This window comes from Triturus cristatus, chromosome 10 (genome assembly GCF_964204655.1).
Source record: "Triturus cristatus chromosome 10, aTriCri1.1, whole genome shotgun sequence".
Lineage (NCBI taxonomy): Eukaryota > Metazoa > Chordata > Amphibia > Caudata > Salamandridae > Triturus > Triturus cristatus.
This window is the reverse complement of record NC_140593.1, coordinates 1160174450-1160193991: the sequence shown is the minus strand read 5'-3', so window position 1 is coordinate 1160193991 and position 19542 is coordinate 1160174450. Positions and strand designations below refer to the sequence as shown.

Below are 19542 nucleotides of genomic sequence, written 5' to 3'. Positions count from 1 at the left end.
AGTCGCAGGAGACGAGGGCAAAATAAAAAAAATACCTCCAACTGAGCTAGAGTGCTGGTCAGATAGAGTAAGTGGATTGGGCCCGGTCAGCACATACCTTCAGACTTAGAAGAAATTTCCACAAAAATTGTCTGAGAAGGTAAAGAAACATGAGACAAGGCTGCATGCTGTGTCTACGAAGGAGTAGGAGGCATTGTTGGGGAGCTACTCATCACAGTTGCAGGGAAGACATGTACGTTTGAACATAGTGTCTTTATTGAAAGTTGAAAATCTCCAGCAGGACGAAGCGGCAAGCTGAAGCTGCGAGGGCTCCAAAAGGCCAAATACCCCTTCTGCGTAGGACAGATGAACAGGATTTGCTGATGTTGAGAAGAACATAGTGGGAGCTGCTCAAAGAAAGGCAGACAGGCCATGTATGCACCTTGGGTGGATTTAGAAGCAGGTAGCTTCCAGTCTCCTCACGGTTCACAGAGCACTTTTTGGATTTTGGCTATCTGGGCACATTTAGCACCACTCCCATGGGGATAGTGCTGGAGATCAACCACTTGGAAGGTCAGGACTCAGTCCGACTGAGTTCAGGTGCAAGTCCAAGATGCTTGGAACCTTTTCTGTCCATGAGGGTCTAATCAAGAGGCCAGATAATTAGCTCTCTGAATCACTTTAGTAGTTGTGGGTTCAAGCAGTGGAACAGGTCTTAAGCAGCAGTTCAGGCCTCTGAGGGTTCAAGGCAGGCTTTAGGCAGCTAAGCAGTCCTTCCAGGTGCAGCAAAGCAGTCTTCTGAAGTGCACAGCAGGCCAAAACAGCATGCAGTACTCTGAGAGTCCTTCCGCAGGTCCAGAGTGGGTCTGAGGGTCCTATTTTCATATCTGGTACCTTTGTTGAAGTAGGAGAAGTTAGTAGAGATTTCCTTTGAAGTGCTGGAAGTTTCCTGCAGCTCCTGCCCTGGGTGCAGCCTGATTACAGGAACAAGGAGTTAGTGTGAAGGCAAGGCACAGCCTATTGTACTGCCAGTAGGGCTATGTCCAGCTCCGCCCTCCCGTCCCTGCAGTGATGGTCCATTAATGCACACCTAATCCCTCTATTGTGTGGCTGTCTGGGGCAAATATATGAAGTCCAACTGCCAACTACACCCAGCCATGTGACCCAAGAACAGGCTGCAGACACAAAATAGTTAGGGCAGGAAAATGTCAACTGTCAAAAGGTAGCATTTTCAAAATTGTGACTTAAAATCTGACTTTACCATTAAAGAGGATTTTAAATTACAATTTCTCAGACGTCAATATGAATTTCCTACCTGTTCCCAATTAAATGTTAGCACTTGTTATATGTAGCTGGGCAACGCAATGCTATCCTAAACGAATTTAGGAGTTTTTCACTACCAGGAAATGTAAAACGTAAAAGTACATGCCCAAACTTTTAGTCACAATGCACCCGACGTATATGTAATAAAACTGAAGTTTAAGGCTTGGCAAGGCGGTTATTTCACCAAATCGAACTGGCAGTTTAAAACTGCATTCAGGCTGCAGTGACCTGGGACATGATTTAAAAGGCTACTTAAGGGGGTGGCACAATAAGTGCTGCAGGTCCACTGGTAGAATTTATTTTATACACCCCGTGTATATAGTATACCCATTTACTAGCGACTTAAACATTAATTAAATATGCCCCTCTGAAGTAAATAATTTTTGCCATGTTGTAGGGTGTGAGTCATAGCACTTTTAAAGTGCAGTGAGTACTAAGGCCAGCAAAAACTATTTTAGAAAAATAGGTGGGGTGAATGCAAAATATTTGGAGGTGACCCTGCAGAGAGGGCCAAGTCAAACAAACAAGCTTAACAACCTGGTTGAATGCACTTGTTTACTGGATCTGAGGAGTGATTATTATCAGAATCCCAAGGGAGAATGAGGATTGGAAGAAAACAGTTTTGTATGTCAAAAGTGCCTACACAAGTTGTGACAAACACCTCAAAGCCTGTCTGGAGATTTGGCAATGTTTTGAGTGACTCAGGGAGTAGACAGTGGGTGGCATGTTTTAACTGCACTTGTAGTATACCTCAATGACATTATAATTGCTGGGAGAGCGCTGGAGGGTCTTGACTACTGGAGGGAGAAAGAGCTCAAGCTATTCTGGGCAAATGTCAGCTCCACGGCTGCAGCATCAAACGTGGCATCCACGTTTATAACATTCAAGGGATAGAAGTGTACCCAGCAAACTATAAGCGCCACCAAAGCAGGCTGTGCACAAACACTCCAAAAGAACTACAGAGATTCCTAGGATTCGCAACTATCACTGTTGTTTTGTCACTTAATTTACCAAGATTGGCAGACAGCTCACAAAACTCATGACCAGGTACACACTAAGAAAAACTGAAAGAAATGTGCTCCACCAGCCCAGTCCTACAAGGGAGTGCACCAATCTTGCCATTCACCAACTCCTTTTAACCCATCCTCCTGGTCATTGATGTCAACCTTGAATGGCTGGGAGCGATGATGTATCAAGGTGGAGGCATGCTGCAAGACCCTCTGCCGACACCAGTCGACCCATCCTCCTGGTCATCGATGTCAGCCAGCTCTGTCTAAAGCCTACCAGAAGTGCACAATGCACTAGCGGGGAAAGCTGGCCAAGAAAAAGGCTGTCACAGGAAAACACATTGGCTACGTATGGAGCCAAATTCACATAAGTGCAAATAAAAACCCCTTACTGTAGTATATGTGTAATTAATATTCAGAATATAATTAACATGTAGAATCATCTTATTGATCTTTGTTATAAAGTTAGGTGTTTATGTGGGCTTGGAGTAGAATGCTAGGGCAGATGCTGCTGAGCTGGTGCCATGCTTGTGCTATGCTCGGTCTGATAATAAAGGAAGATAATTATAATTACTACAATAATTTGGATTTATTCTGAAGACGATACTACATCGACATGATGTCATTTGCCCCGGATCCCACGTGTGTATGCCTTTCATTGGATTGAATTTCGGCTCATTCCTGCTTGCTGCCGTTTTCTACTTATATCGCTAAATTTGGAAATTCCTCCAAGGATTCCAAGGATATCTAAATATCGGAGGGCTACGATTCTCCTCGTAATATCGGAGGTTCGAGGTAGTAATTTTCTTTTAAGGCTCTCAAGACTGTTGGTGTTTCTCCGCCACCTTTAACGGCTTTGTATACTTTTAAAACTCTCATACCTCTTCAAGCAGCACTCAGCACATTCCTGCTCTGCAAGATTCAAAGTTTAGCAAAACTCCAGGCGTGCATCCACTCCACGAGTAGACATCTTAAATTTACACAGAACAAAGGAAGCACAACACGGTAGTACTGCTGCACCGTGTTTATCTTGTTTCCTCATGAAAGTTCTTCAGTATAACTGAAGTTGTCGAGTTAGAGTCTCTTCAAGCGGCAAGTATTGACAATTTATCACACGTGCAGGAACTATTTTTTTATTTTTTAGTTATTTTTGCTACAGATTCTTCACTGTCATTTCCTTCTCCATTATATACAGCATGGATACCAATACTAGAGCCCACACCACAAACTTGGCAAATACTAATGTTGGCATTACTTTGAACACGGCCAAATAATTTTAAACCAGCCCTTGTAATCCCATCTTAAAGTGGAAAGAATATTTTTTAAACTACATTGCTACTTTGGAAGATAATGGTAGTATTCTAACTCCTGAAAGTGAAAAAATAATTATTTTGCATTGCTTGGATCCTAAATGCCTTGGAGTTTATAACTAAATGAAAAACCAGAAAGGGCTGGTGGTATAGATGTTTTTAAGTGTGCCATTTTAGATTTACAAAAACATTATTCACCCACTGTATTCATTGCAGTTACGAAACGTGCTTTCCTTAAAAGGAAGCCACAACAACATGAATCAATTAAAGAGTATGTTTCTGCTCTTAAAATGCTAGCAGCTACGTACATACTCTGAGTACTGCATGATGACTTAATTCATGGCCAAATTGTTGTTTCTACCAAAAACAAGTAATGCAAGATAGGCTGTGGATTGAGGGTGACTCCAGTTTAAAAGACATCATAGCCTTAGTAATAAAGGCACAGTTGTCGGAGAGAAGGTCTAAAGCAATTTCTGCGCAGAATGATTCTCCTACGATTGACAATATTTAAGGGGGAAGAAAAGGAAAGAGTACTTATATAAGAAACAAATCTAACCGAAAAAATTTGATGAAACCCATGACTAAAGACAAGCAAGTTGAACATGCAACCTTTTCTGCTAGGACTGACAAATGTCCAGCCAAGTCAGCAAAATGCTTGGAATGTGGTGTAATAGGTCACTTTGCGAAAGATTGCAGAAAGAAGGAAAAAAAGCCTAAGGGTTTCTTGCCTCACTGAAACTGACTAATTCTTCTGATGATTTTGCCCAGGATAATCCTTATATAGACAAAAAGAAGAAGAGTGTTGTTCTCAACATCAAAGGTTCTGACAGTAACAAATCAATGTGTACAATTAACTTTAGAGGAATTTCTTTGAAGGTTTCTGCAGTTTCTGGTTCTCCTTTTACAATTATTGCGCGTAATGTTTGGGAAAGTAAATTTGTGGGCATTGTTGGCTTACATCTTGAATCAACCGATGTTCTTCCAACAAGTTTTACTGGTGATAAAATAGACATGTTAGGTTATAGATAACTTGTTTTTGAGTACAGGAATCCCAGAGCCACATGCAAATTGTATGTAGCTGCTCATGTTCCATCCGTTTCATGGTGGAAAGATCAAAGGGCATCACATATCATGCTTGACTCTAACAGTCCAGAACAGGTTCTTGTTGCGTGTGAGGGGGGAGACAACTAAGTATTGGGTCCTTGATGAATTCCCTAATGTATTCAGTGGTAAGCTAGGCAAACTAAAGGATTTTACTCATTGTATCAAAGTTAAACGCAACGCAGTACAAAAAATACTCAAAGTTTGTAATATTCCCTTAATTGTAAAAGATGAGGTAAAGATAGAACTCAGAAAATTACAAGAGTTTGGCGTTATAGAACCCATTGAGGCATCCAAGTGGATTTCTCCCTAAGTGATTGCAAGACATGCTAATGGGAAAATCTGTTTATGTGTAGACCTCAGAAGTCTCAATGACAGCATGGTGGTAGATCAATTCCTGTTGCCAAGAATTGATTAAATATTGTCATTGACCTGTGGAGCCAAATGGCTTTCTACCATCGACCTTTCTTTGGCATATCACCAAATTTCTTTGCATACATCCAGCAGAAGTATGACAGCCTTCTGCACCCCATTTGGTTGCTTTCAATTTCGCTGCATGCTTTTTGGTTTAGCTTCCGAGGCTGCTGTCTTTCAGAGACTCATGTCACAGTTATTTGGTGATATGCCAGGGATTGTGTTTTTCCAAGATGATATCCAACTCATGGGACACAATGTTCAGGAGCATACGAAATATTAAGGAAAGTATTGTACGTTCTTAATCAAAAAGGTCTCACCGCAGACACTTCAAAGTGCAAATTTGTTGAAAGAAATCTAACTTATTTAGGTCACGATGTTAGTGGCTCAGGAATCAAACCAAAGGAGAAACACCTTGAGGCAATAATTGATGCCCCCAAATGTAAGGATGACTTAAAGTCATTCTTGGGTCTAGCTGAATTTTATTCAAAATGTGTGAATACATTTTCAGAAAAAAACAATGCCATTGGAAATTTACTGAAGAACAAGTTCAGCTTTGAGTGGTCAGCTGAGTGTCAGCAAGCCTTTAGCAATATTAAAGATGCTATCAGCAAAGCACCTAATTTTCAGGGTTTTGATCCCAATGGATACAGCGTGTTTACCACTGATGCTAGTTGCAAGGGTTTAGGTGCCGTACGTAGCCAGTTAAATGATGACAAACGAGAGGTAATAATTGTTTTTGCTTTCAGATCACGTACACTTACGGAGGAAAAATACTCGGTTATTGAAAAAGAAGCATTAGCTGTGGTGTGGTCATTAGAACATTTCCAGAAAGATTTGTGGGGGAAGAAATTTGTTGTAAGAACTGACCATAAACCTCTATCAAACTATTTAACACTGATGGTTTAACCAGAGCAACAGCTAGAATTGCAAGGTTCTCAATGAGGTTACAGGATTTCCTATTTGACATTCAGTCTGTTACCTGAGCAAAAAATATCACTGTGGATTTTCTTAGCAGACCGGCTTTGCCTTGAACAGAAATAGACATTAGTTCATGGAATGATTTTTCTGTTGCCAATATTTCCCAAGTGAATAAATTACATGATAGCAAAACCCATGATGAATAGTTAAATGCTGATAAAGAAGACACTACTTTGACTGAAGTCAAATCCAAAGTAATTAAAGGGTGGAGTAATTCAGACATGAAATACTTTTGAGATGACCTAAGAGGATTTTTGAAGGTAAGGGATGAATTAACCATTTCAGATGATTTACTATTAAGGGCAGAAAGGATCATTTCCCCCAGGTTGTTTAGAAACAAACTTGGTCATTCAGGCATATCACGTACAAAAAGAAGGGTCAAAGATCAGTACTGGTGGCCTGGAGTTGATAGTGATGTTGAGAAAGTTGTAAGATCTTGTGTAATTGCAGACATATCTCAAAAATCCTACAACCCTCCTTTAGGTATTGTAAGTTCCCCAAATTTACCTTGGGTGGAATTGGCTTTAGACATTACGCGACCAGTTAATTGGGAGGATGGCAACATTAAATATATCTTAAACATTATTGACATGTTTTCAAGATGATGTGATTCAAGTGTGGTGGATAAAATTGACACAAAAACAGTAACTGAATTCCTAGATAATGTATTTTTACATGCAGATTTTCCTGCATCCATTCTCACATATAATGGAACACAGTTCAATTCTAAAGAAATGGTAGAATACCTTGGGGTGTCTAGGATTAAGAAAAAATGTACTGCCTTTATCATCCAAGTGGAAATGGTATTGTGGAGAGAATTAATAGAGTGATAAAAGGCATTATACAACTTGCTAACAAACCTGGTGTATCTTGGTAAGGTGAGTAAATGATATGGCTTATAGTGTAACATCGCATAGTTCCTTGGGGACAAGTGCCTTTTCCTTGATGAGAGGAAGCGTTCCTATCTCCAAAACAAATCCAGGGTGGATGAAACACAATGGTATGTTGGAATGTGATATGAAGGAAATCAAATCCTTTTGAAGAAAGTCTCCAAAAAATACCAAGCTGTATTATGATGTTAAGCATGGTGCACGGCCAGTAAATTTACGTGTGGGTCAATGGGTGCGTGTCACAAGTGCGAAAATGGTTGCAAAAAGAGAAAGTAGGTTCAGTGAACTTAAAAGAATCACATAGGTGAGAGACAGCTCAGTAGTTTCGGAAAACGGTGAGGTATGGCACAAGAGTCGCTTAGCATTGGCAGGGAGTGGTACTGTGTGAGATGAAGTGAGAGTTAAACCTCATACTAACTATTGGTGGTTGAATGATAGAGATCATAGTTGGGCTGGTGATGTAGGTAAGAAAAAGGAAGTTGAAGGATTCATGGGTGAAAGAAAGGAAATAGTTGCCAATGAGTCTGAAGAGAATTTGGTGAACAAACCCATTCAAGAAGAGCGTCAAGATGAACCTGGATGTTCATCCAATGTAAAAACTGCACGTAGAAGAGTTGTTAAGAAACCTAAATGATTTAATGAAATCTTATGCAATTGATTTTCGTTTTATATTTTGTTTGGTCTGTTGTTAAACTTATTGTCATATTTTCTTACTTTATTATATCTTCACATTGCTTTAGCAATTCTGGTAAAAAAAAAGAAAAAAAAAATGATTGTGTAGTATATGTGTAATTAATATTCAGAAAATAATTAACATGTTGAATCCTCTTATTCTTTGTTCTAAAGTTCTGTGATTATATGGGCTTGGAGTAGAATGTTAGGGTAGATACGGCTGTGAGGCCACGCTTGTACTATGTTGGGGTTGATAATAAGGGAAGATAATTATAATTAAGCCAAGAATTTGGATTTATTCAGAAGACAATACTACAATTACCTATTTAAAAATGTCAGCCAAGTTGGACTGTACAGATATCAAGGGCTGGCAGAAATATCTATACACAACCTACTCTAACATTGACTCACAAGACCAATATTGAAACCAACATCCTGCCCCGCCGTCTTCAGCCCGGGCCTTTGAGCTTGTTGGAATGGGTGAATACATTGTCAATGATTAACTAAATGTGTGCAGGCCCGACAATGGCAATACTAACAAACGCAATTTCAATGTATGCCATACCGTGTCCCCGCGCGACCATGCCTATACCCTTCAATGCAATGTTAATGTAAGTCATAATCTTTACCTGCACAGTAGCCCAACACCAGCAATGTATGATCAATGTATGTCATAATCCATGCTCAAATGACAATACTGTTGCTAGTAACAACAATGCCAATGTAGTTTATGACTTATGAAAACTTGACCATGTCCAAACCTGTACGAACAATTTCAATGTATGCTATGACAACAGTTAAGGATGTTGATAAAAATGATACCAGTGACTGTCATAATATTTTCAGGAGTTCCAATGAACTCATATCATTGCTGTTGGATTCACCGATGGTGAACTCATCAACCCAGGGTCAGAGATACATGGTTAGACAAGTTCTACTGACCCACACCCATGCCTATCAAATACCAGGTGGGGTCTCTCTTAACCTAAAAACAAACACGCGGCCAGGGAAAACCCTGATCGATCCCACAGAGAGACAGCTGCACCACAAACCGGTCAGAGGATTTTGTCCCCAATAGAACACACTTGGCCGAGAGCTTGTGTTTCCCAGAATACCACAAAGCTAGATACAACACGTAGATAGAAATACTCAACCAATCAGGAAAAGACATGAACACCACGTGTAGTGATCACATGCTCCTCATGCCAGAAATCTGGACACATACACACTGGCCCACAACAGCTCTCCCCGAGGGCGAGAGCCATCTGTGTCCTTAACAGATACTCGTATTTGTTTATTTATGACTGAGAGGAGTTTTTGGAACGTAGAAAATTGCTTTATTGTATCTCATGAACTTTATATAACAGTGGCCTAAACTTTGTACACTGAGCACTCTGTCGAGGCTTTCCCGGACACAGCGTTTAATTAAACCAACTTGTTCCTGTTTTGCCAAACACATCTTGCCTTTTCATTTATTTAAGGTAAACTCATATCCGAGCAACAAGCTAATATGGGCTGAACCGGCAGCTGCCAAAGTCAAATTCCAGGGATGGACAATTTACATACAGGTGCCTATAATATATAACAGGTCAGTTCACAGAGCCAGGGTGTCTTGTGGCAGGGTCAACATAGCATTTACACAAATTTACAGTGTCATCGGCACCAAGTAAAACTTTTGAAGAAAAATATTTGTGAAAGTCCTATCACAGTACATTATGATAAATGAAATAGTATTACTGGTGTTCAAACTCATGATTCTGCCAAGAAGTTTTGTGAAGAATATAAACTTTTGCACCTTTACGAAATTCCAAAGTTTATCCCATTAGAACTTTACATGACAAAATGTGTTTACTTGAGATTCTTACTGCAAGTAAACACTGCACCTGAAACAAATGCCGCAGTGATGTCAAGCTCACTTATAATACGACCCTCCCTGTATCCTCTTTGTAGAATGGAGCCCTCACAGCCAGCCCCTTAGAGCTCATCTTCCTAGGATCCGAATCTGTAAATACACTCACCGTACAACTGCAGCCTTGTGCGTAGGCTCCTCGGAGGCCCTTTATCTGTTGCTCAGACACCTCATTCCATTTCTTGATGTAGTTGCAAAAGGTGAGATCCACACGGTTACCCCAGTTGCTACCTGTCAGTCATTAGCACAAAAAAATGAAATGGTTTCCATTACATTAGGTCATAGTAACTTCTGTTATTTACAATGCTTAGAAATAGCAGCTTCATATGAAAACGTAATAATAAAAATAATAATCAATCAATCAAGGATTTATAATCAATTTGAGGGTCTCAGGCTCTGGAATTGCTCAATATTTTGTTTAAACGAGGGGAAAGCAAGGAGAAGCCACACAAAAAACAACAATAATATTTTAAAGGCCTCCTTAACTGTTTCACAGAGGCTCATATGACCCCGGCACAGAGAAGGGCCTGAGGTCTGCCCCACATGGCCATTGGTAGTTGTGTCACTCATCTTTTGATCAGCCAACTTTGATCAGACCTGAGACAGAGTTTTGCCTCTCCAGTGGATTCTGTCATTTCATTAAATATAGGGAGGGGAGGGTCCTCTTGTTTTTTCTCAAACTTTCTTTATTAAGGTTAGTAAGGCACATAGTATACATTGACACCAATACCATTGCAGTAGACCATGATTACATTCAAAAGTGCTGGCGGCATACACGTATTCCTAATAGATGGGTCTGTCAGCGAAAAACAGACAAGTGTATTAACACCGTCAACTGAACGAGTCTCAGCGAATAAAGTGCCCAAGTTTACCCCACCTGCCCCCAAGTACACTCTAAAAAAAGAGGAAAAATTTACATGCACGAGTGGAATGTCTGAAGTAGCTAATGATGCGTGGGGAGCCCAGACCAGAAGGGTCGGAAAGGGTAGCCAGGACGAGCCTGACCAAGACATAGAGTTACCTCCTATCTCGTGAGGTCTCAGATTTGGAAGAGGTGGTGTGCCCTTATACTGGTAGGACAGAAGAAAAGCAGCAGGCCGTTTGATAGAAATCGCACCAAGTATATATTAAATATTTTTCAGAGTCTCTAGGAGGACATCAGCCATCCGCTCCATGGTTAGTCCCTGCAGGAGTCGGGCATGACACTGCGACATTGACGGGGCATCCGTGTTCTTCCAGGCAGCTAGAGCCATCTTAGTTGCCCTCAAGCCCAGCCATAAAACTGAGCAGTCCCCAGCTGTTTGATGCTTAAGGGATTAATCCCGTAGCCCCAGGAGATCAAACTCCGGAGTGTTCGGGAGAGGGTATCCCAAGACATCTTTCACTTGCACCAATATCTCAGACAAGTAGGGTTCGATCACAAGCAATCCCACCAGATATGTTTAAAATCTCCAAGAAGGCCATAGTCTCTCCAGCATTGCTCAGATGGGTCTGGGTAAATTTTCTTGAGTTTTGACAGATATAAACACCAATCATAATGCACTCTGTAGTGAGCATCTCTCAAGCCTATTGAGTGATTGAATCTGGGAATATCCCTCCAAAGTTTGCGCCACTGCTCTAAAGTAGTGTTGTTCCTGCTGTCAGCTCCTAGAGTGCAATATGGTGAGGAGTGAGTGTGTGAGCAGTGGAGGTCAGATATGAGTAGAGGAAGGATATACAGCCCTGTGGCCCACCCGCTCTCCATACAAAATTCTATATGGAAGAAAGTTCCCTGGTGGCTGATAGCCTGCTCTCTGGTGGGAGTACCCAACGTTTCACTTGAGGGTGGTGATATCATTCCGAGGCTGGAAGATTAAAGCTGTGTTGACAGTTTTCAAAAGTGAGGACATCTCACCCGTTAAATTGATCAGATATAGTAAGGCATTCTCTCTCTCATCATAAATAAAAAGGCCCCTGCAATAAAGCTGGTGTGAAGGATGCGCTAAAGTGTATCAGGTTGTAGGGAGAAGGAAACATTACCCAACCAGTGGATCAATTCACCCCATCCCAAAACTTAAGGGTGGTTTTGGGTGGAGTACTTAGGTAACTGTTGAGTGGCCTATTGTGCTTTGGTTTCCACAGTACATCCCAGATGGATCTTCCAAATACTGTTCTATCCATGTGGAGCCAGTGTTTGTTTGATTCTCTCATTAACCATTCAGAGAGTACTCGCAATTCACCTGCTTTACAGTGTAGTGAAAAGTCAGGTAAGGCCAGCACCCCTTTCTCTCTGGGTGACATTAACACCTTGTAAGGGAGTCTAGCTCTGCAATCTTGCCAAGTAAACAGAGTGATCATAGAGAGAAGGGAGGAGAAGAACTCCCGGTCAATTTCATTGGGGAGTCCCTGAAAAAGAAATAAAAGTCTCAGCAAAACTGACAACTTTACTGTATTAATACGCCGGAGCCAGGTTAAATATAGTGAGGTCCAGCGTTTATGGTCAGCCTGCAGCTGGTGCAGGAGAGGGGATAGTTCACTCTGTACAGGTCAGCTACCTTTGTAGTAATCTTTATCCCTCAGTAAGCTATTTTCTCTCTGAACCCATCGGAAGGGGGTGGACCGTGTGACTCTGTCTGAGTCCCCTATCGCGTGTACGTAATCCCTTCCTTGAACTTCTCCTGCTTTGGGGTTCAGCTGCAAGGCTCCACATCTGCAGCTCAATTACTACCATTCCACCGGGAGGTTTCAGGTCCCTATCTAGGGATACTGACGGTCATTACTCTTTTGAACTGGGATGCGTCCCTTGCTCAGCTGACAGGTGCTTCTCAGGCATATATCTGTGCATCCTGATGATGATCCCCTATTCTTAGTTGGGATCGAAACGTCGTCGACTTACACATCTTGACTCCAACCTATTTCATTTGGATTCAAATTGAGCATAAGATGTTTTTCTGTATTGTGACTTTTCCTAATATGTAATCAACGTAGTCACTATGTATGTATATGCCTGAGGTTTGGAAATCTGCTAATTTCCAACATTTCTTCCCACAGAATTCTTTGTATATATTTTTGCTTTGTGTTTCATATGTGTGTAACTCATAAATACATTGTCTCTCCATTTGCAGGATATTGACACAGGTCTCAATACAGTTCTGTGCAACATTGGTTCAAAGCTTTTTAGAGGGGCTGTTGTCTCTTATAACACTTTGCTTAGCCTAGGTCCCTCTTGACTCACAGGTTGCCTAGTCTCTTTACACATATGTGCTTTTTTCAGAGGCATAGAGGGTGCAGGAAAACATGTAACAGGGGACACAGAGGGCCTAGCTTCAATGATAATTCCAGGAAGAGCAGTGCGGGAGGGTGCTGATTAGCTCCCTGTCTGGCAATCTATGGATGTGAAGACTTTGTAATATTCAATGGCAGGCCACGTCTCTGTGGGCAGGCATATTGTATACAGGCAGGGCCTCCGACTAAGGTATCATGGGGCTTCTCCTCCCTTGACCGCAAAGGGAATTAGTGCACCCCTCCGTCACAATGTCCCCCTAAGTGTTGTTCACCAACTATTGAGCCTTTTGATTGTAAATGACAGTCCCTGATGAATTAGATTGTTGTTTTTGGCAAGCTTATAGTTTATTATGGGCCTCAGAGTTGGGAGCAGCCAAGGGTATAGGGAGATCGGCCCTCCCAGGGAAGAAGCCTGCAACCAGATCATTCTTGGCACTCAGATTGCCGACCAGAGTACAGTTTCACCACAGGACCGGTGGCCTAAAGCTGTTTAAGTGTTCACATGCAAGTCTCTGTCCAAGGTAGCTGCTATTTTGAGGTCAGGCACCCTGGGGGTCAGGGGGCGGCCGGTGCCTCCACCCCCCACCAAGCACCCCTCACCGCTGTATGGAGATGACAGTCTATCTGGACAGTCTATCTGGATTCTTGTGCGGCACTTGAGATCTGCCAGTGATCACTCATGAGGCGACCATAGCAGCGACGTGGCCCAGGCAGCCGTCATGCAGCTCCTCGACTCTGTGTGCCATCACAGGCAATCGCGGGCCCGTGTTCACCGCCATACAGCAAATATTGTCTCTACTGCACTTCCGATTCCTCTGCCAATTCCACATACTGGGAGACAGCCAAATTCAGTCCATTAGCTCCAGAGTTCTCAGCTTTGAGAAGAATACAGCGGAGCCTTGGTAGATCATGTCCCAGTCCTCTTTTTTACCTGCATGTTGGGCACCAGTTGCACCGCATGTCCAAATAAACATCCATGATTTTCAGTGGAGATGGATTCCTACACTTGGTGCAGGTTTCTGAAGCAACTGAATGTGTGAGAACAACTGGCTGTGCGTGGTGTGGAAGCAAAGGTATTGTGAGGCATGGGAGCCTATCACTGCTGGTCCTGGCAATTAGTATCTGTGGGCGAAAAGGTTTCCCCTCGGTACTTTTAGGTCCAAGAGGAGGGGAAAGAGACAAATGAAGAGAGAGAACCTCTTATCTGACCTATCTTATTTCTACAGAATTAATCACTTATGTGTTACAAAATACCCCAGAATGCAAAATTACTTCAAAAACATTTTCATTTTTTTATTATTTTCTTTTTTTTTAAAGATGTGAACAGCAGAACATTCATAATTGTTCTATTAGCATATAATTTGTATATGGAACATACATTACTTCACACAATATTTCCACATTAATTGAATTTCATGAGTACTTGTGAATATAAAAGGCAAACTAATAAAAAAATGAAAATGTTTTTGAAGTAATTTTGCATTCTGGGGTATTTTGTAACACATAAGTGATTAATTCTGTAGAAATAAGATAGGTCAGATAAGAGGTTCTCTCTCTTCACCTGGCAATTAGTATCTCCGCTGTGTTTTGCGTTACAACCAGTGTGGTCTGCTTGCAACTCAGGGCACCCATTAAAGGGTGAAAAAGGAGCAGATATCACTAGGAACCCCTGCAGCAGCCTTCATTTTCAGGCCACAGAGATTCATGATTCTCTGGGATGTGCAGGCAGTCGGTGACCTTCAAAGTTGTGCATTGTGTGTAATCAACCTCATGTGGAGGGTAACTCTGACCAGTAGCTAATGAGATGAGTGAACAAATGAATGTTAAGGATATTGAATAGTAAAAATGTCCTTTAATGTAATGACTACAACTACTTTGTACATGTATGTCCAGATAACTCTTGTAACACAAATGTGGGGGAAGACACCCATGGGACAGCAGGATATTCCTTAAGGAGCTTCTACTGAATCGAAGACAAGCACATTTAATGGAGATACAATAGATTGTATGTGTCAAAATCGGCCTAACAAGTGCTTAACCCCAGTTGCCACTAAAGATCCCATATAATCTATATGCCCATGTGCTTTAGGTCTATCATAGAAAAAATTAATATGTTGATCAACTTACTAAGCTGCAATTGTAGAGCTGCAACCAATTCTGAATGACATAATAATACATTGATTGCAACAATGGGCAGATCTGGAGGATGTAAAGTGGACGGAGGTGTGAGGTGAGGGTGTGTCCCAAGAGAGTAGACTGAAAAAAAGAAACTACCCTCCACTTCAAATCAAGGTACCCCTGGTTAGAACTGGTTTTCTACCATCACCTCATGGGTTTTCATAAGCATTTCCCTTCCTTTTTGCACTGTTTTTGTTGCTTTTACTCCTACCACAGTCTGCTCTCCCGTTTCAAGAGGGCTGCAGAATGTCCACCTGAAGGGTTGATCTACTATCAAACCCTAGTAGCCTCTGCTGGTTGCTTATTTTGAGGCTGCAATATCTGCACCATTGGTTAACCTCTACATCCAGGCAGGGTGTGTGCCAATGAGGAGAGGCTTCAATAGTGTCTCTGAGTGGCTGCCTAAATAGGAGGGTGGCCGGGGCGTACTGACTTACACAGTATGTGGTGTTATGATACACTTGCAAAAAGTTGTGACGTGCCCACTCAGTGTCCCCACCTTGATCAATTCCTATCCGCAGTGCCTTGTTAAGGGTGTGAATTAAGAGATTTACATCACCATTCCATTGTGGCCATCAATGCATGATCCTGTAGTGGCTAATCTTTAGCTGTCGTAGATAGTTTTTAAATTCATTTCATTGAAAGGAAGGTGTTATCCTTCCTGATTTTTTTGTAATTAGCCATTAATGGCCAGTAGTTTAACCAAATGCAGCTTCACGTGTTCGAATATTGTTCTGCTTACCAGTTCACTCATGGGGAATTTGGTGTGGGCATCAATGACGGCCAGCGTCTGTCTCACATTAGGAAAACTTCAGAATCAGCGCTGGGGTTGGTCATTTAGGATGGGAACATATCCCTTGTTGGTGGTGCTCCATTCTGAGTGGGCTCGCCGCTGCATGAGGGCCCTTCCAAGTCTGGGTATCATGCAATGGGCATTGGGCTAAAAATGTCTTCCACAAATCTCACTACAGTGCCAGTTTGACCTTTTAAAGGCCATCATTTTGGTGGATTTCTAGCACTATATTGTGAAGCTCCACGGCATTCAGGCAGACTGCCTGCACAATTATTCCTTGGTACTCTTCCATGTCTCCACTTCGCTGGAGCAATGTTGTGGCATTCTCCTAGACAGCCTTGAAAAGAAGTCAGTGGAGTTGTTAGCTCCTGGTCAATAGTTAAAAAATAAGTTGTACCATTGGAGCTGCACTACCCACTTTTCAATTTCATTACTAGACAGGGGGCTACCATTATGCAGTAACCTTTTATTGCTGCCCTAACATGCAGCCATTTAAGGAACAACAAATACATCATAAATCTTAATGGACATGGGTTGCCCTTCACATTTATCGTTGGGCCCAGTAAGTATTTGGGGCTAACCGTTCTTAAAACTGTAATGTTTAATACTTGATAACTTGTTAAGCTTTGCTAGTCTACTGCTTTTCGTCATTATTGAGGTCAGGCCAGGGGTGAGGCCTGCTGATATTTTTTTCCTTAATCAGCACCCTTGCCAAGGATCAAGCAGCTTCCTGCTTGCGGAGCCCAGTAGCAGCGTGCCTGCATTGTATTCAGCTCTGTGATCGCTGACCTTTCAGCACGAACGCTGGAGTGGAGCGGTAGGTGCCGGTGCACCTTTCCCCCTCTGTTTCACTGGAGCATCGGCTCTGCAATCACGCTAGTTGTAATAAGGGAGAGAGGACTAAACATCCTCCATTGTTTTTTTTACAAAGGTTGCTTGGCAACGCATGAGACTGGAGCACGTTGCCAGGCAACCATGTTGGAATTTTTGATTAGCACATTGTAACGATCTTTCCAATTAGCAGCAATCCTAGGGCAGCGTTTGGCCTCCTGACTGTGGCTTTGTTAGTCTGATTCAAAGCATTTAAGAAAGATCACAATTCCGGAGCTCACAACAGAGCATGAGCTGCGCCTGCTGGTCTTCTCTTGTTAAGTTACATTTTTCAGCTGTGGATGAGGTTGTATGAATTGAGGTTTTTAACCCTACTTACAGCTTGCTTTATAGAGGTTGTTTTTTTCAACCCTAATTTGACCCAGTTATATATTGCCCTCTATCTTTCATTTTGGATAATAACATCACTGTTTAGTGGTCATAATGGAGGTGACCAATCCCCATGTTCACCCTGCGGTTGAACTAGTGGGAGGCTCTATCAAGACACTTTTGTGAAAAGGAGATAAGATCCTCTGGTAGAAAGGCAGTGGTCGCAGCACTTGCGAAGAAGAAGAGGGACGCCCCATCGGAGGAAGAGGGACGCCCCTTTGGAGGAAGTCTATTTTTCTTTGTCTGTGGGAGACTCCCCTTCCACCTCTAATGCTCAGTAATGAGGTAAAGTTTCAAGAAAGAGGAAGAATCTTGAGAAGGCGAAAACCATTGCTTATGGTAGTGGTAACCTGAGAGCTACAATAGATGATAGTGCCTGCGGCAGCAGCACAAGTAGAAATGGCCACCTTGACGGTGAGAAATGCCTGAAGCAGGTCATTGAAATGCAGTGTCCTTTGGTTGGCATACTTGAAATGACTGAGGAGGCCCGAAGCAAGAATACCAAGGTCAGCGTGGACCTCTTGAGAGGCTGGGCTTAGCGCACCATTTGCAAACGCGGGTCTGAATTATGGAGAGGCGAAAATCAGTCCTGATGAGAATCAACCCCAAATTAGTGATTTGTCCAACAGAGACATGGGGTCCTAAAGGGACTTCTCTGTGGGTGAACCTTGTTAAATGCTGCAGATGTTTGTCATCACCTTAACCACCTTTAGCAAGGCACAGGCCAATATGAGACACTTATTCGGCTCTGGGGCTGGTTTTTCTTTTTAGAAGAGCTGACAGGAGGGAACTGGATGCAGAAAATATGGAACTGATAGACACAGAGGTGGCCCAGATGTTAGAAAAAGGGTGTTGCTTCAAGTAGTAGAGTTGATGGAGGTGGAAGGTCTTGTGACTACAGTTTCTCTTGTAAAGAAGAAGGACAAAGTTTGGAGTCATGTGATAAATTTAAAGGAGCTTAACAAGTTCCTGGTTTAAAGGCATTTCAAGATGTTTAAAGAAATACAAGATGTCACCAGAGAAGGCATGATCCACACCGTCTTCAAGGAGATTAACATGAAGAGTATTTGCAAAAGAGCATTGCAACTTAAAGAGCCAGATGAGTATCTGCCCAAGAGCCCTGACCCAACTGGAAGACAAGCCAAGTTCAAAAGAAACATCTTTGATGGGGCCCTTTCAAACCTTTCCTTTCATTTACTAGTCTCCATATTAAGCCATACAAATAGTTTATCAACTTTCTTAGTGGGAGTAGTCAAAAAGAAGCACTGTAAATACCGTGGCATGATCGCCCCATTATGTCTTAATGGATACTTTTACTTCTTGCACTTTGCAAACAAGACAATTTCCAGATTTGATGCAACTTTTTTAAGTACACCTATTCTCTCATTAAGCTTCCTTCCACTCCTCCACTGTTGTCACCGGCACCAGGACACCATTGTGTTAGGATATTTGCATGCTCTGAGAAACCCACCAATTAATCAATCAACCAGTTAATCTGGTGCCATGCTGTGTGAGTGTTGGGGAATCAGTTGTGGAATATGTCCGATTAGACAAAGTTGATATTAATTGTAATAATATTGTGGATGCACAAGCGGCTATTGGTGGCCATAAACATGCAGTTCAAGAAATAAAATAACTCCTTTGAAATTCAAAAGTTGTATCTATTGTAGAATTGTGGGCACTGGAGAAATGTGTGGGGATTGACTGAAGGAATATAATCTGGGCCTGGATTGGTTATTATAAATTCTGTTCTGGAATTGATCATCTTTCTACTGTGGCTTCCATGCCTTGGGCAGTTAAGCCTTCCCCCACCCCCCATTGATGTAACATGTATTGTAATTCAATTCAAAAGGCACTTTATTAAGTTTAACACAGTAAATCATAAAAGTATGTTAGAAATGTGGGGTCTCCAGTTGGCAATGGCTGGCGCCAATGTCCAAATAGGGACCCTTCTTCCTAAGTCAGGGCAAGCGGGCTACCCCCTTTGACAACCCCTGCTCAACCCTGTGGTAACATAGCACGAGCAGTTAGGCCTATCTCAGAGGCAGTGTGTGAAGCATTTATGACCATGTACAATAAGGCAGTAACGACACCACAAAAGGGACACAACTCAATTAGGTATAGAAAAATAATTTCTTTATCTAAGGTTCAACTCAAGACTCTCAATATGTTTCAACAACTACAATGCACGTAAACTAGTAGAGACTCAAAAGGCAATAACGTATTCACCAGAACGTGACAATGACTGAGTTCAAGGCCGGGGCCTATGCGACCCGTTGCGCACCAGATACCTGCCGTTGAAAGGGGACACAGCATGCAGCTTCTAGAAGAAGCGGAGACGGTGACAGGCAGACTCCCAGCGACCACAGGTCTTGGCTGCAGGGGTCCGCAGCGTGCACCCACAATGAGTCAAGCATTCAGGGACAGGCAGGCTCTCAGCCGCAGCAGCACGTGGCTGCGG

General features: G+C 42.3%; 1 protein-coding gene across 2 annotated transcripts in view; it reads right to left on the bottom strand.

Annotated features, from left to right (window-relative positions):
• Positions 1-19542, bottom strand: part of LOC146796822 (metalloproteinase inhibitor 4-like) — a 56206-nt gene that overhangs the window by 6348 nt on the left and 30316 nt on the right. For both annotated transcript variants that reach the window (XM_085629557.1, XM_085629558.1), the window contains one exon: positions 9696-9817. In XM_085629557.1, coding sequence (XP_085485683.1) covers positions 9696-9817 — 122 coding nt within the window. The remainder of the gene's footprint in view (positions 1-9695; positions 9818-19542) is intronic.